At 42.7% G+C, this 18,921-nt stretch overlaps 1 protein-coding gene across 2 annotated transcripts in view; it reads left to right on the plus strand.

Annotated features, from left to right (window-relative positions):
• The window catches only part of LOC138569869 (ATP-binding cassette sub-family B member 5-like), a 1,230,756-nt gene that overhangs the window by 595,330 nt on the left and 616,505 nt on the right, over positions 1-18,921 (plus strand). For both annotated transcript variants that reach the window (XM_069648261.1, XM_069648260.1), the window contains 2 exons: positions 5,564-5,755; positions 5,864-6,035. In XM_069648261.1, coding sequence (XP_069504362.1) covers positions 5,564-5,755; positions 5,864-6,035 — 364 coding nt within the window. The remainder of the gene's footprint in view (positions 1-5,563; positions 5,756-5,863; positions 6,036-18,921) is intronic.

Consider the following 18,921-nt stretch of genomic DNA (forward strand, 5'->3'; position numbering starts at 1 on the left):
TTGAGGCTGTTAACTCTGAAAACTGTGTTTTTAGTTGCGGTTACTTCCGCTCGCAGAGTGAGTGAGTTACAGGCACTTTCAGTTAAGCCTCCCTTCACTGTATTTCACAAGGACAGGGTTGTCCTTCGTGTTCGTCCTTCTTTTCTTCCGAAGGTAGTGACGGAATTTCATTTGGCCCAGAAGATTGTTCTTCCGGCATTCTATCCTCCTCCGCATCCTGGTAAGGAAGAGGAGAGGCTCAATAGGCTTCATCCTAGGAGAGCTTTAAGCTTTTATGTTTCACGCATGTCCCGGGTCAGAGTGGACGATCAACTCTTTATTGGTTACGCTGGGAAGCGTTTGGGGCAAGCTGTGACGAAACAGACTTTGTCTCGCTGGATTATTTTAGCCATCTCGGAGTGTTACCGCTTGGCGGGTAAGGACCCACCGGCTGGCTTGCGGGCCCATTCTACCAGGGGTGTGGCTGCATCTACTGCCCTGCAGAGGGGTGTTCCTATTCGCAACATCTGTGATGCAGCCACCTGGGCTTCAGTACATACATTTGTACGTCACTATTCCCTCGATTCCATCCGAGGGCAGAATCTGGCCTTTGGCAAGGCGGTACTTTGCTCTGCTATTTGATTGGCTATTCTAAATTTTGATTCTAAATTCTTTCCCTCCTCCTTGCTCTGGTACTGCTTTGGGATTCTGTCATAGATATGGAATACGTCGGAGGACCCAATCCCCTCGAAGAACAAGTTACTTTCTTACCTGGTAACGTTCTTTCGATGGGATGGTCCGACGACGTATTCCATATCGCTCCCGCCCTGCCTTCCCCGCTGCAGAATTTCTTTTGCGATTGCAGCTTACCTTCTGCAAGGCTTTGTGTCTGACTGGCAGTTGACTTATGTCACACGTTCTGGGGGAAAAAACTACAACTGAGGCTACGGGCGTCGTGCGTCCTACTTATCACATCGGATGACGTCGGACGTCGGAGGAGGTCCTCGACGACGGCGCATCGACGCAGGACGCAGACGCCGAAAAAAGTTTCTGAAGCAGCACAGCTGTGGTGATTACATGTCATAGATATGGAATACGTCGTCGGACCATCCCATCGAAAGAACGTTACCAGGTAAGAAAGTAACTTGTTCATCTTTGGCGCAAAAAGGAAACTGAACCGCCCGTCATAACCTGAAAACTGAGCTCGAAATTCCATCCCACAAATAGTACACTCACTATCTCTCACCTCGGCGCAAACCAAGTAATGCATTAAGGAACCATGAACAACTAACAACAGCCATTGAGTTGCCTGCTGATTTGTGAGAGCAATCAATACCTACCAATAATGTCAGAATTGTCTGAAACATTTCTTCCCCCAACAAAATGTGTCTAAAAATTAAAGGAATACTAAAACAAATCACTGTTGTTCTATATACCACAAAGCTGCTCCTTTGTGATTTACCTGTGCCACTGGATAAGGAAAGACATAGCTGCTGTGTAAACTGTGGCTTGCTGAGCTCCCTGGGCAACCCCACGTAACACCACCCATGCTTAATTTGCAGTGGTGTTTGTTAGTGCGAAGTCCCAGCACTTATTTCTGAGCACTGACACGTATTGTCTCCGAAACAGTTACATTCTGTTATGTTTTTGAAAATTTATTTGGAAAGAGTCCTCAAGCTTAATATTAATTTTGGTGAAAATAGTGATCATGCAGTAGTTTCATGGTCTATAAAAAATGACATTTGAAAAAGCAACTTTAGGATAAATGGGGGACTGGACCTAAATTATGCGATGAAACCGCGTTTACTGGTCAGTAGATAACCTCTATAAGGTCATGATTGTAGCTCTGCATGCATCTCTCCATGAAATAGAGACACTGACCAGCTTCACGCCTGACAAATTTAAAGACTGGCTGAAGCTGGTGGTAGACAGGACAGGCGCATGCAAGGGCAAGCGCTTGGTCATCTCAGAAAAGAGACATTCCAATGCATTCAATGTCCTGATGCGAGATGCAAAACGTAAATTAAGAAGAGCCTTAAAAACATCAGAAATGCTAAGCACTCACTGGAGGAGATATTTTCCAGCGTAAGAACTGAAAAATTGGGGTATTGTAATTGGCTCACGTACTGGACATTTTCAATTAAGAAAGCACAGTGGCAATTAATTAATTTTAATGCTAGGGGTACTTTGAAGAAGAAATACTCACTGTATATGGCAAATTCTATCCCAAGCGAAGGGTGACAACACTAAGAGGATACTAACCCCAATTAAAGAAGAAGTTTGGATGAGCCACTTAAAAAAGGCTGAGGAATATGGTGCCTTTTCCCCTCCATCAGATCCTAATGCTGAAGAGCAGTGGCCCATAAAGTTTACACACGAGGCTTTAGTGGTTGTGATCGAGAAGCTAACGAGCTCAAGAGCCCTCTGGCCAAATGGGCTGGCCAACTTGGTACTTAAAAAGACACCTGAGATCGGACAAAAATGTTGTTAGTGCTATTTGTTAGTTTGTGTCAAACATCATGTACCTTCCTCATGGCAGCTGTCTATTTTGGTTCCGGTCTTCAAGAAAGGAGACAGAAATAATCCAGACAATTATAGACTGCTGTCCTTGTTGGACATAACGGGAAAGCTCTTTGGATCTTTCTTGCTGAAAGAACTGCAGGGATGGGGTGCTCTATGAATATCAGACAGATCTTCACCCTGGGTCAACTACAACTCATAAGATAAGATTGCTCCATAGATTTATGAAGGGGGTAGTCTGCAAATATAGACCACCGATATATGTGACATATGTCGACGTTAAGGCAGCGTTTGACTGAGTTGATTGCGAGATACTGTGGCAGAAGTTGTTTGAGATGTGATGCCCAGACTGGTGATTTACGCGATTCAGCTCTTACATAAGACCCCTTCAGCGCATGTGCGATTGTGCAACGGAGGTGGAATGTAGGGATCGATTCACATAAATGGGGGGAGTCAAGCAAGGTTGAGTGCTGGCTCCTGTGTTGTTTAATCTTTACCTGACAGATCTTCCTCCTTGACTGCTGGCCAAGTCCAATTGCCCTCCCAAATTGGGTACTGTACATGTGGCCAGCATACTTTACGCAGATGATTTAGTGATTTACGTTCATAGTTACAGAGGTATGAAATGTATGTTAAATGAGCTGCACAATTATGCACTAGAAAATAAATTGGTCATAAATGTCACCAAGACCAAACGCATGTTGATCACAGGCAAAATGGTTCATAAGCTGGCAATGATTACTACACTAGGTAGCATTGACTATGTAAATTGCTATACTTATTTGGGCCTGCAAATGAGCAACGACAACAGTTACCAGTTTATAAGGGAAGCAAAGGATACCAAAGGCTTGGCAATGCACACATTTTCTTTGCAAATTTGCAAGGAAGACAACGGGCTATATCCTTGTGGGGGTGCTAACACTTCATAAAAGGTGCTGTTGCCCCATGGTACTGTATGAATTTGAGGCGCTCACAATGAGGTAGGTTGTTTTGTTAAGTCAGCTGGAGGGACTTTTCTGGCGTAAGGCTTTAAATGTACCCCCAACAACTCCAATGGAGTACTTGAGACTCGAGTTGGGGATTTTTTCCCTAAGTACCCAATTTTTGAAGAAGAGGGGCGATTTATATGTTAAATCTAGAATGGCACCACAGTGTCCCCTGTTGAAGGAAATGGGGAGCAACTATGATTCCAAAGTGGGAGGACGAGGGAGACATTTTGAAGATCTAAATCTGGAATTTTTTAGATGCATTAATTGGGTGCCGCAACCAGAATCTTTAATGCAATAAAAGACTCCCTGTATAGAAAGGCCAATCTGGGGGATTGGAATAAAAACTATACGCACATATCTAATCTACACAATTACAATGCTGTGTCACAGGTGTCCCACAGATATATGAAAACGCAGCTGTACCTACTTCAAAGTCTGAGCCCTAGAGTAATAAATCTTATGCTGAGGCTACGCGCCAATCAGCGCCCTCTATTAAAAAACGTAGATGGTCGCAAGTAGGAATCCCGTTGGAGAAGAAGTTCTGTCGTATATGCAAACTTCCTAACCATTTGGAATCGGAGAACCACGTGTTTACCGAATGTACGATATAGGAAGCTGGGATTGGTATACATGTGCACTCTTGATATGTTTGTACATAACTATGACACGATCAAGTCTGAGACTTTTATGACATATTGCCTCAACCCGCAATCAGACTCATTGAACGTTGCACTTTATCGGTTATGGTATCAGGTGGAAAAATATTTGAAAGCCTCAAACATTTAAATGAGAGTTGTCCGCGAGGGTTTAGGCCCAAGATATGTCTGGTATGTGAGCGATAAGGACAGAATTGAGTAATTTAATGTGTTTACATATATTAACGTAAGATTTTGTATGCTTTTTAAAATTGAAATTTTACTTGAAATCTACCCTGAATGTAAGTTGATTCTATTCTACTTTGGTTGCTATTTTGTTATTTTGATATTGTATCTATTTGCTATTTGTTATTTGATATTTTTTCTTCTTACATATATGAAACGGTGTGAAGATGATAATATTAATAATAATATTTTGTTAAAGTACTTTTAGAACTGAAAGTAAATATTAATTAAAAAAATATATATATTTTTCAAGCTGTCAGTCTGAGTTTGGGAATAACTGGTCATGCAAACACAATGCTCTAGACAATCTAGCTGACCGGCAGCACTGCTGCAGCAAGGTGGGTGGCTTTGGTGTGGTGCGGGTAGAAGCAATGCAGTCCCGGTACCAGCTGCAGCTCGCTACTTTACCAGGAAGGCATGCACGCACATTACTCTTTCGTGAATTGTACATCAGAGGGATGAGCAGATGAGTTTGAGATGGCCACAAGAGCGCTTCGTTTGGTATCCCATGTATTTTTTCTTCCCTTATGTAGAGGTAGTCCGCAAATGCATCACTTCACTTACGTTAGTGTTTAACAAGCTGAAGTCAGGAAGTCAAAATATATTGTATTTTTAGGGCCGTGAAAAGTACCTCTGAGAAAAGAGGTGTTCATTGGGTTTGCCTTGGAAAATGTAGTATGCAGGTGGAACAATAGCTTAGGTATTTGGTCATTATGATATTGCTATCTATTGCTGATGTCAAAATGTCAGGGGTTGTCTAAGCCGCATTATCTGAAGAATTGAGATTGATTTTCTAGTGCTTTTTTATTTATTTTTATTTTTCCGAACTGCATTTTATCATTTGTGATCATTCTTTATGGAAAGGAATGATATCAATGCTTAGTAAATATCACCTGTGTTCACCGTCACCCTCACACACACCTCTGTGTGCTTTTGTTTGTGCTATTCATTGGGCCCAAAACAAGTCAAACTTATAGAAGTAATACTAGTGCTTAATTTAACAATTAGATGTTGATGATCAAGTTGCCTTTAGTTTGATTTTAGGATACAGTTTTATTGATGAAACACATTAATCTTCTCAGTGCAGTATGCTTTTCTTCATACATGGTTTCTAAAGTATGTACCTCATATATTTCTGTACCCCATATAGTATTAATTGCCATACATGTACATGTCTCTTTTAAATAATTGCAGGTTTGCAATCTACTATTGTATAGTAGGAATTGGCGTCCTGATATTTGGATACTTACAGATTGCATGCTGGGTGCTTGCAGCAGCAAGGCAGACGAGGAAGATACGGAGACATTTCTTTCATGCGGTTTTGGCACAAGATATCAGCTGGTTTGATACAAGCAAAACCGGAGAACTGAACACGCGTCTTAATGAGTGAGGGGAATACTTGCTTTTGTGCACTTCTTACAAACAAATGTTTATCCATCCAATGTTGGCATTTTCTAACTGACCACAACTGTATCTGGTTCTTGTTTTTTGTAGGGACATTAATAAAATCAATGATGGGATTGGAGATAAGGTTGGACATCTGTTCCAGAATTTGGCAATCTCTGTAGTGGGATTAATCATCGGTTTCATAAAGGGATGGCAACTCACGCTTGTTCTCCTTGCCACCGGTCCTCTTTTAGCACTTTCTTCAGGATTTTGTTCTAAGGTAAGGATATTATTGGGTAAGAGAGCAAGCATTTTTTCAATCTTTTTTTTTCCAAAACTTTTGATTAATTGGTAAACAGTAATGAGTTCACTTTTATAATGCATCCTCCGTGCCTTTTGGAAATTTGAACCTAAACAGTAATGTTCCCGGTGAAGTGGATCGAAAAAAGTGACTGTGTAACTTGTTACTGCTCCTTTCTACCATTCACCCACCTTTCTTATCTTATGTTTGTACGGTGAAGTTGGGTAACCGAACAAACATACCACGTCTTCTTGCTGTTTCTGCTTTGCCATACAAGTGGGGCTGCAGTGGCAGTAATGGAATGCATTCCTATCGAATCCGCCTGAAACTTAAAACAAGCAGATTCCATAGAAATCCTTGGTAAATTACCCTTGCATTGGTTAATTGCAGGAGGTATTGCCACTTTTCTACAAACGTAATGGAAAAGTAAAGATTACAGCTATGTTTCGCCCTTAACCTTTCGACTAGGTGGTGGACAAGTTAAAGTGCACAGAGCAAACCTTTTGGATTTACATTTTTGGGGGAAAAACGAAATGTTAATATAGCCATATAGATCAAGGGAGAAGTCATTACCTCCGGATAATGACCCACCACCAAGTTCATTGCATTACCACCTGCATGAAAATCCTTTCTGAAGCTATTGCAGCCGCATTTGTCAGGGCAGAGTGGGAACAGCAGGGGGACATAGAAAGACTGTCCTCCTTCCAATTTCTAACTCACAAATAGTAGAACATCCCACAGCTTGGTGAACATGGGGGTACAAATATCTGCCACTTTTCCTGCCATTTTTACTGATCCGTAGGAATGCAAAATGATCTTGAATGTGAGCAAGTAAAGCTGTGGAGGCGGGATATACAAACTCATACTTTGGACATTGTCTAAAAGCTACAACCAATCATTGCTGCCTTTTGAAGGAAGCCAAATAGCATTAATATAGATTTTGTATTTTTTTCAGTTTCACATGGGGTTGTACAACTAACCAGCATATATATATATTCAGTGAAAAAACCTTTGTTAAAGGAACGTTATGGTTAAGTTGCGCTACTAAAAGCCTATGAAATTCAGTGAAAAAACTTTGTTAAAGGGACGTTATGGTTCCAAGTAAAACCGAAAAACCCTTGAAATTCGCCAGTTATGGTAAGCTAAGCAACCATAACTCGCGCCACCACCGTGCACTGCTAAACCTAACACCCAGGACATCAAAGATGACATCACAAATGTCATTGATGGCATCACTGATGACATCACATGTCTGACGCCCCCTTTTTTCCTTTCCTGACATATCTAGGTCACATGATTTTCTTCAGTAACAGTCAGGAACTAAAAATTGTAAATGTACTATATTTGTAGACTTATTCTTCAAGTATGTTCTTACAATAATTCCCTTATGGTCCCGTCATATCATATGAAACATATACATAGGGGAAGACCCAACCTTGAAAGACAGCAATCCTTTTTGTGCATTAAAAATATCAGTAGAGTTATCAGCACTTTCTGATAGTTTTGATGTTTTTTTATTACTGTACTTTCCCTGTATATGCTCATATTTTTATATGTTGTACTCACACTATTTTCCTTAGGGTCGAGACACATCATGTGATATATATATAGATAGGGTAAGTAACAGCTTTGAAACAGAGCAATCATTTCTCTGCATAAAGGTAATCAGTTAGGTTATGAACACTTTCTGCTACTATTGCTGTTTTTTTTCTTACTTGAATTCCCTTGTATATATTCATATTTGTATGTGGTGTTGTCTCTGTGATTTTTCTATAATAATGCAATTATGTAGTAAGTGGGTTTTATTACCTACTTATCACAAGTTTCACTGTACATGTCGGTCGATCCCGATACAAATAATTCTATGGGGGCTAGCAGCAATAGAGCCGCCAGAGGCGAGACCTCCATGAAGAAACTGTTATCGATGCCGGTCTGGGTCGGGGTACAGGGAAAAGATCGAGTTCTGATTTCCCACATTTGCTGGAGGCTCTGTTTAAGAAGGCCATTGTTCTTTAAAAGATATCTCCCCCCCCCGTCGCATGTGTCTTCTAGGGATAACTCTCTTCTTTTTTCTCTGTTGTCCGCATCAGGCTCTTGATCTGAGCCGTCCTGGCCCTCCATTTTCTGGATGGCGAGACGCTCGGCAACCGCAGTTGTCAAACTTCCCATGACATCTTTTGCAATATTGGTGGCAGCCGTTTTCACGTGTGGTTTAGCTAATTAAAAGCTGCGGTGTAGAAGGGGAATTGTGTCTAAAAAGACTTCTAAAGTTACTGCCAAGCCCAACACCAAACAGTACGGGGGTTCTGCTCAAATATGGCTGATCGCCATAACCGGCTTGGTTCCTATAATATTCCATATAGGCCCCCGGGGGCCCCATAGTTCTTCACCACAGCCATTATAATGCTGCTATATTAGTCTTTCAGTCACAGCCAGATTTTTCCAGATTTAAATGATACAAACTGCCCTTGGTCGGCGCTTATCTGTATGTTGATGGTGTCAAAATGTTTTTTACACACGGGCACATAATCGGGTTTGTTGTATTGAATGTTCCACAATGTTGTAGAGGAGGTCCCAAATAAAACCTGCACCCCAGTCGCCCATTTTGAAGTACCAGGAACATTCACACCAAAATATGTGGCGTATGACGAGCAAATAAACCAGCAGAGAGCCGCAGTAGGGCTTCGCCCAGTGCCTATCAGAAGAGCATTACCTATTGAAGTACCAATACCAAGAAAACCATGGACAGTAAGGTATCCATTAAGAAAACCCTACCAACAAATGAAACGAAATGAAGATTGCCTGAGTACAGTCCCGGAAGTAACCAAAAAGGTCTTGATGGAAGACGAATGGTGACGTCATGAGGACCAGGACAGACTCACAGATAGAAGAAATGACGACCCGAGGAATGACACACTGAGACGAAACGACATGAGAAAAGAGATTGTGAACTTAAAGTGAAAGAATGGCATCAAAACGTAAGAGAATTAAGCTGTAAGCAAAATGAAGATAGTCGACCAGTTTACACCTGTAAATATGCTTTGAACCGCAAGAAGGCTAAGAAAACAGTGGAGCTTGCTATGCTTAGTAGAAGAATAGTGCGGCAAGTGCCATTATACATAATCTACCTCAAACGAAGCACAGTATTATAAGTGTATTTCTACTTTGCACAAAAAGCAGAATCAACTCAGGTTACTAGAGGCCAAATGAGAAAAGATTCATATTCTAGCAAAACGAGAAGAGACGGCTGAATCGAAACTCTGCAGAGGCAACTCGTGCCAGGAAAGCCAAGGTCATACCAATAGAAGAGGCGAACAGTAGCTACATTTAATTGAAACTAAGAACAGAATATCCTACCTCTGAAAGGTCGAGATACGAAGACATAGGCAGGTGGTGGGCTAAATAAGAATCAAATACACAAATTGAGAGAAACAAGACAAATTCACGGTGTGGGAAGCACGTGACCAGCCGAGCAAGAAGAAGTGAGGGTTCACACCTACGCTTGGCACCTGACCAGGCAGGGGATATCAGAAATTTTCCAGACAGAAGATGCAGTGAACTAATTGACACATGGATACTAAAATGATGATTGATTGTAACCATAATGGGAGGAAGGCCGGGAAACTAAGGGGCACCCTGCCCCTGGCCGACCATTCTGCGCGCTGCAAAGCGAAGTAGAAAAGTATGCATGGGGTTGGTGCCAACCCAATTACAATGGACCAAATAATCTAGGGTCTTATAGTTAGTAGAACCAATGAGACGTCGTACTTTTAGTGACGTCAACAGTAGTCATTTTTTAAGGAAGGTCTTAGACGCCCACCTGACAGTATTTACCCAATCCCCTCACTACAGATATAGTACCTATAGTAAAGTTACATTTTCCTGAACCATAGAATTGCATGTTAACTTTTGAATGTTACATGTCGATGACGAGTTTTGAGTATAAATGTTACAACTTGTATGAAGTTCGTTGGAGTTTGAAGCGAGAAGGACGATCGCATTACTGCTGATATCCATGACTCCCCATTTTCTGTACTTGTCATTAAACGGACTCCCTTTGCCAAACCATTGAGTTGTCCTTATTGATTGGTGTTGGAGTAATGAATCTGCACCCCCATCCATCTCAAGGGTGCAGCTATCTCGTCTTAAAGGACTTCTGAGCAAACCTCGGCTCTATGGGACGGCCGGGGGTCTCAGAGTACACTTGGTAGCAGAGATTGATGGTTATCGATCATCGATTAGAATAAGACACCCATTGACTGTCGACATAAAGTAACTGTAGGTTTTCGGCAATATCACAAGTACTTTGCCATTCGGCCGACTAGACTATGATGCTCCCCGTAGACAGTGGTAGTATAAGAAACAAAACCTGCAGGACACGGTCTGAAGGGACCTGTAGTTCCCCACGTAAACCCTTCCCATTCCTACGTGCAGCTGAGCGGGAGAAAAGCCGAAGAAGGCGGTAATAAAGGTGGTGATCCCGAGGGTCCAGAGTGGAAAAATGCGAACAGTGAGTGAAAAAGACGGAGTGTTTTGGCAAAAGTGCATGCTGTAGAACAAGTAAAGGGAAAAGGTAACAGAGGGGAGAGGAAAAACAAAATATAGCTAGAAGCAGAGAAGAATGTATATATATATAAGGGGAAGGGAATAATGACTCGAGAATAACTAAGTAAATAGAGGAAAGATGCTAGGGAGGACACCCGAGGAGAGAGAGGTTACCGGGGAGGACACCCGAGATGTGAGAGGATTTGCCTTATTCCTACGCTAATATAGAGGCTAGAAGAAACGTGTATCCGGAGTCCCACATAATGGGGAACAAATAGACTACCACAGCGATTAAAGACGCCGCAAAAGGGATACGTTTAAACTCCATGTCGGGGTAATTTTTTGAAGGAAGAGATACATGTAACCAGCTGGTGTTCGTCTAGTCTGTTAAACGTCTGTCTTAAATGTTGTTTGTTGTGACGTTATAAGTTGAAAATGTTCCTTAGTAAAACTGTTTTAAATTTTACGCGATTGAATAGCTGAGATAATATAGTATACAAATTGATATTTTTTGAGTAAAATAGAAGATATAAAATTTTGGGGAAAAAATTGGGATTGGAGCTTGCGTGATTGGTGCTCGCTCATATTGTTGGAACTGTTTAAGTCACGTGAAGCTTTGACAAGTGTTATATAAAGGGAAACGGAACAGATTTAAGCATGGAGGACATAACTCCATTGGCACACCTATGCAAGCAATTGCCGAAACATGCACCTAAGCTAAAAAAAATACAGTACAGAGTGGGTTAAGGGGACCACCCACAAAATGTTTATTCCATGGCCACAGGGCGGGTCCTTATCTAAAGCTGTCTTGCAACACATGATGACATATTTGCACGCCACATACACGGGCAAGAAGTTAGACAAACGCCTAGCTGTTGTAGAACTTTGCAAGATTTATGAACAGGGAAAGGAAGAGGATCTGCCAATAGATTGGATACTTAACGTATGCACAGAGGGGCGTGAGACGCCTACCGTGCCACCCGCCCCATCCGAAACAAAGGTTGGCGAAAATAAAGTTGAGGGATTATACCCGCTGAGAGAAAGTAAAGCAGCTACAGGATATAACAACCCAGCATATGAGTCACATAAACAAAGTAGTGACGAAAACCAAAGGTAAAGAAAAAGACAAGGATATCACCTCCACAGTCCCAAGGGACAAGGAGAGACGTGAGGACGAAAGAAGGGACCAGACACAGACAAGTGCATCTCTCAACAAGGATTGATAAGACAAAAGATGGAATGGAAGCGAAGATAGAACTGCTGAGATAGTATTTGCAAAAAACGAATGGATGGGAGGGCAAATTCTATTGAAATTCGATAGCAAAGGCATAGATGATGTGAAACAAATGGAAATGCTAGATGATGTACAAAGAAAGAAGAAAGAGAAAGAATTAAGAGACGAAAGAATAAGAAAGAAAGATAGACAAAGGCGAGAACAGCTATATCGCGAAGAGCAAGAAAGACCGCTCGATCGCAAACACAGAGCAGCCAATGACCAAGACAGACAGAAGCTGCAAAGGTCAGAGGAAGAGCAAAGAATACGATAAAAAAGAATAAAGAGACAAAGGGATGAGGAAATTCGAAGGGCAGATGAACGTAGAAATGAAAAGAAAAAGGAAGAATAGAGGGTCAGAGAAGAGGCGAGGAAGCGCAGAGAATTCGATGATGATGTAGAATGCAAGCTAAGACAGAGGGCACGCGATCTTGAATATCTGGAGAGCGAGGTTAAAAAACCTGCTCCAGTGGTAGATTGGGAAGACATCAAAGAATTCTTCACTGCGTACGATTCAGTACCAGGCACGTCTAGGGTGAATATCGAGGATGACTTCGACACCAGAAGCATCGGAGAAACAATTTATAGAATATATGATGAAATTGGGCTAGAACAAACATCCCAAGGGGAGGGGGGAAGATGAGCGCCTGGAGAGCACTCAACTTTACGACACTAAGGATGTCTCCCGAAGTAGTGGGAATAGAGCTTTCCCTGGATAGACTAGAAATAAGCAGGAACAAAGACGACACAAGAAGTGGCACGAGTTGGGCACAGACAATGTCCGACTCAGAAAGGGAAGAGCGCGAGGATAAAGAGGAAGAGAGAAGGCGCAAAACAGGACTCCCAAGGGAGAAAGGGATAAGGTGGTCAGACACTAGTGAGTCTGCACCAAGGGCATCAGAGTCAGCGACACAGTCAGACCGACACGAGGAAGTATCTCACGAGTCAGGGGGGGTGTCATCACCGCCCCATATGTGGACAGGTTAAGGACTTTGTCAGCCAGGCGGTCGATGCAGAAATATTACCCCTGCAATAGACAGGAGAACAATGAGAGAAGAGAGAGGAGCTATACCTCCCAATTATGCAGAGGAATTTTACCTGTTTTCACATACGAATGGCAGCGTTATGACGGCAGTGCTCACTCCGAGAACCACATTGGGGTACAAACCCCTGGCATACTATAGTAGAAATTCGGACCCAGTAATAAGAAGCCATTTCCCGCGCGAACAAAATTTAGCTGCCGCAGCGTTCGCCATAGAGAAGGCTACAACCATTGTGATGGGTTGCTCAATGACGTTGTATGTCAAGCACTCACTATTTGCTATTCTAGAGAAACCAAAAAGCACACTGACATCTCAGAGAGCTTCTGCTTATGAAGTGATCATATCGAATCCATCGATTAAGATAGTCCGATGCAAGATAGTGAACCCAGCTATGTTTATAGCAGAGCCAGTCACTGAAGGAGAACCAATCCATGATTGCGGGAACTATGAAGAATGTTATGATGATATTCCCAGAGTGAAAAAGAATGCTTTGGCAGAAGTAGAAAGTTTCTTTATTGACGGTTCTTCAAGAATCGATCAAAATGATGGGCAAAGATATACAGGTGTCGATGTGATGAAGCACACAGCAAATGGTGCGCGAATGCCATCTCACTATTCAGCACAGGCTGCAGAATTATTGGCGTTGATACCCGCCATTGAGAATCACGCAGACAGGAAGTAACTGTGTACAGTGACTCTGCATATGTGACATCGACAGTGCACCCTGGTTTAGCGTGCTGAAAAGCAGGAGCTACCTCCGAGCAGACGGCACGCCAGTGCAGCACGCAGCCTTATTGGACAGGCTGATCAAGGCACTACAGCTCCCAGTGGGCATAGCGGTCGTGAAATGCGCCGCCCACACGAAAGGGACAGATTTTATCTCACGCAGAAACCAAGCAGCAGACATGGAAGCCAAACGTATGGCATCCAAGAATGAGACGATCATGGAAGTGTAAGTCACCCCTACCAATGAGAGAATGATGGTTGCACGAACTACACCTGAAGGCTACAACAATTTAGGGCAAACTCAGTTGATGGAACTCCAAGGGTAGGCACCACAGGAAGAGAAAAATCTATGGAAACAGCGAGGGTGTTCTTTAAACCGCTCTGATGGTTTGTGGCTACAAGTCAGCACTGGTAAACCGGTGATGCCTATAGCCCTGTTAAAAATAGCGCTAGAGCAGTTACATTATCCGGCACACATGACAAAAGAGAATGTAGCAGCAACACTCGTGGAAGACTGGTTCATACCGAACTTGACCGAGCACGTTGCATTTTTTATAGTGAACTGTATAATCTGCCAACAATTTACAGCTGGGCACACATTAAAAGTAATGAGAGGAGTCATCCCCTGGCCAAATGGGCCTTTTCAGCACTTGCATGTCGATTACGTCAACATGATTCAAGTATGTAACGGGTACAGATACTTAATTGTTGTGGTATGTCCATTCTCTAGATGGATAGAAGCAGGTCCATGTACATACCCAGACTCAACCTGTGCGGCCACATTTTTTGCGAGAGAAGTGTTCCCCAGGTGTGGGGTGTGTGAAATCATGAGATCAGACAATGTATCTCACTTTGTAAATGAGACATTTGAACAGATTAGCTTGCTGATGGGTATAAAGCACAAGTTTTTGTCGGTGTATCATCTGCAAGGTAACGGGACCTGTGAGAAGCTCAACGGCTTATTAAAGGAGAGGATAGCCAAGTTGAAGCTTACTCTAAGAAAGGGATGGTTGCACTGCCTTCCTTTGGCATTGTATGCACTTCAGAACCAACCCGCTTCTGACCATCATCTTACGCCACACAAGATAGCCATGGGAATAAGAATGCCTACTCCCCTGACACCTCGAGAGCTAGATGTGATGCCCAGTCAACAGGAGAAATCTTAGGGTCTGAAATTCACAATTACCTGAATTGCATGACATCTTGGCTTACTGTAATTTCAGACCAGCTGCAGTGATGACGAAAGGGGTGCAGGGCAGCATGGAACACAGAAGGAGATACTACTACAGACACAACTCAAGGACTTTGTATACCATCCGTTTTCCCTGGAGATACCATCCTTGTAAGGAACCATACGAGGAAAAAGTGGGACGAGCCAAGATTTAGCGGGCCCTTTACAGTGGAGGACTGCACTCCCTCCGCAGTGAAACTACAAGGCAGGAGAGCTTGGATTTTCCTGGGCGATATCAAACCATACATCGGAGAAGGCCCCCTGCCTGCACCCCAGCGCAAGGAGACTACGAGCGACGCGGAAGAACCACAGCATATGCAGACAAGATCCATGACGAAGAAAAAGGATGCATGACCAGCCAGAAAAAGACAAAAAACGTTTTGAAAATTGTGGCTAAATTGGACACTTCCTCTGAGCAAAAAAAGGGGATAAGGACATAAACGAAGGACACTCTGTGCATCCTAGTTGCAGGGTGAAGAAGAGAATTGCATGTATAAGCCACAACATAGTCTGTTGAACTTGAACTTTGGATCTAGACACATTAAAACTGTGACGAGGAAACAACATGCCAAATTTTGATCGAGGACACATAAATTCGAAGAAAATACAGTATCCAGACTCATCCCACACCGAGACCCTATTCGGAGTCACTTATGGTATCCCACAGTAGTGACATCACCAAAGATGTGGTAACATATTTTAATCTAGTGCTAAGATCATACCCGTCATTGGTGGGGAGACTCACCAGTGTCACTGACTTTCTTCAAGATCCTGAGAACTAAAAGACAATAAGAAGATTGCTTAATGTGATTGCTGAACAATTTCTCCTACTTCCTGAATACAGTGAGGAGAAGCCAAATGTCTCAAGCAGAGAAGGAAATAAATGAGCTTGTCAATACATTATTCTTTCACATAATCGAAGACTGTCCAAATCTTGTCGAAAGAATAACAGACACACTCACGTTTCTTCGAGACCCAGCAAAAACAGAACATCTAAGCCGACTCCTAAATAAAATTGTGATATTAGTTGCACTCCACGCAAAGGACAGTGCAGACATTGTTTACATTGAAGTGAAAGCATACAGTCCTGAACATCAGCAAAACTGGACAAATGTCCCTGCCACCAGAAGACAATACATTGGCCCACAACATTCTCTTTAGTTTAGTCACTGATTTTCCAGAACTAGTGGGGAGATCGATCGATGTTGACGTCCTCACATTCATTAGAGACCCAGCCAATAGTGCACAAATGGGAATTCTCTTGCATGCAATAATACTGCAAGTGGAACTTTCTAACCATCAGCAGAACTATCTGAGGAGATTCTAAAAGCTTTCTGCCAAGGGACAGATCGAGAGAGCATTGCCAGAGATTTTCTTTCTTATTTCCCATTAACAAAAGCAACATGTCTTCGGGACTGAAGCAAATCAGGGGCACAGACTAGGAGCTGACATACTTTGAACATGCACAGTAAAGAGATTTGCTGAATTATCATTTAATTTTGACACTTCCCATATTTTAGTAAAAGAGCTGTATCCCGAGATAGCAGACAATTCATTATTTGCAAGAGGGGGGACAATTGTGTAACACCTGAAACTCACAACAAAGAATCCGAAAGACAATATTGCTTAAAGGAGTATCGAAAAAATGTACATTTGGCGAATGATCGAGATGGTCGATCCAGAACAGCAACCTTGTCCTCCCGCAGGAGGAAAGACGTCCACGTTACTCTGGAAGTAAATGCCGCCACCTGACATACAGGGGCATAATGTATTTGTGTATTATATTCATCATTGTTTTACTGTCATTAACAATCCAAACTGCATTTTTTATTGGTGCACAAAGCGTCCCAATTCCAGTGCAACCACCTAATGATGCATGCATGAAGCCTACAAAGGCACCCAGACCTTACATAGTCATTCCCCTCCCTAGAAGATCTGATGGTGGAATGAATGAACTTGAAATGGATGTGATTAGCAATGACACATACACACTTGTGGTAACAGATGAATTGAAAAGTCGGACATAGGACAAAGCATGAATGTGACAAGATTTCAGACAACCACATGCATGCATACACTGAATGCACACGCAACAGGCCTAGTGTCAATGATTGCAGAACCACAATCCGAAGCATGGGTGAAGAAGAGACTACCTACTATGAAAAGTTCTACTACAAGTGAGGTGACAAGTCAATCGGAAAAAGCTGAACTCCTGAAGAGACAAGAGGAATTGGAAAGAAAGCCAACAGAGACAGCTGTATTAGAAACCCTTAATCCAACACCAGGAAAGGCAGAAGCAAACTCGGAGAAGATCTCTGGACGGGCACAACTGATAATAGATTCATTATGGCCATTCATAGCCAGAGAAAGGAAAAGATTAGAGGAGCTGACAAAGAAGAACACAGAGACAACATTGCCGAGCATATATGTTCCAGTGAAAGGGACAGGTACAAGTTCTACAGCACAGCCAAATGCCGGACCAAAGTCAGGGTGGATGAGATGGGCATTTATAACCAGCAGGAAAAAGATGTATGAGGACAAGGAAAGAACTGCCAGACTTTTGTTTACTCACATGGCGCAGATGAGGAGGCCTGCACCATGGACCAGGATACCTGAGAACCCTCCAGTAACAAGGAGCCATACAGATGCATTCAGGGATGTAGTGATAGCAAACTACATGAAAACCTTAAGAATCAAGAGAATCATGCATGGAGACGACAGCGAACTAAACGATTACTTGGACAGCACAGCACATTTAGGAAACAATATTTGGTACCAGCACACGAAAGAAGTTGGAAGACGAAATTCAGAAGGGGAATGCTTTGTTTGTGCACTCCTACCATACAGCATGGGGAAGTCCAAGATCTTCGTAGCTGTAGAAATTGATGTCCAGACAGCACACCGTCTTTCGCACATACCCATGTGCAAGAATATAGGCCATTTCATGGATAGTGATGCCTCACTGATATGGGCAACTGAAACAGCCTATCCCGATGAAGATGATTATGTTCAAGACATGAAGGCAAGAAACAGAGATCATACAAGGAACCATGTGATCAGGTACGAGAAACCCGGAGTGAAAGGAGCAGAAATCAGATGGGAAGTAAATCAGAAGCTAAATGTCCAATGTACAACTCCAGAAGAGGCTCAACGTTGGAAGAACAGAGGCCAAATGCAGATTTGGGGAACAGTGCTCCTAAATAAAATTGTGATCTTAGTTGCATTCCGCGTAAAAGGACAGTGCAGACATTGTTTACATTGAAGTGAAAGCCTACAGTCCTGAACATCAGCAAAACGGGACAACTGTCCCTGCCACCAGAAGACAATACATTGGCCCACAACATTCTCTTTAGTTTAGTCACTGATTTTCCAGAACTAGTGGGGAGACCGATCAATGTTGATGTCCTCACATTCAGCAGAGACCCAGCCAATAGTGCACAAATGGTAATGCTCTTGCATGGAATAATACTGCAAGTGGAACTTTCTAACCATCAGCAGAACTATCTGAGGAGATTCTAAAAGCTTTCCGCCGAGGGACAGATCGAGAGAGCATTGCCAGAGATTTCCTTTCTTATTTCCCATTATATGTGAAAGACCAGACGGATGGGAGAAGGGAGTAGTGATTTGTAGAGCCTGGAAGGTCACTGGTCGTTACCAATGCACCATTGACATTGTACAGAATGGATGTAAGCCATTGTGGTCAAAACTTGCAAAACTGCTGACATGGGTAGAAGACAGAGGAGGACCTTTGCAGATAGTGCCCCTGGAAAGCCCAAAATTCTGCTTCAGGAATAATGGCACAAGAAAAATGGGCGAGATTCACAACTGTGGACGAGTTTTTGATGCTCCAGGAATGGTTCATGGGACTGCAGTAATTATGGATCATTATTGGGCATGTGGATCCAAAGCATACATCAGACTACCGAGAAACTGGGGAGGTATATACACATTAGTGAATGTCCATGTTCTAGCACTGGTGATCCCGAAAAAAGTGACCTGAATATTGACAGTTTCCCGAAAGCAGATGCTCACCTGAGGAAAAAGAGA

Source organism: Ambystoma mexicanum, chromosome 2q (assembly GCF_040938575.1).
Source record: "Ambystoma mexicanum isolate Mex_15411 chromosome 2q, UKY_AmexF1_1, whole genome shotgun sequence".
Classification (NCBI taxonomy): domain Eukaryota; kingdom Metazoa; phylum Chordata; class Amphibia; order Caudata; family Ambystomatidae; genus Ambystoma; species Ambystoma mexicanum.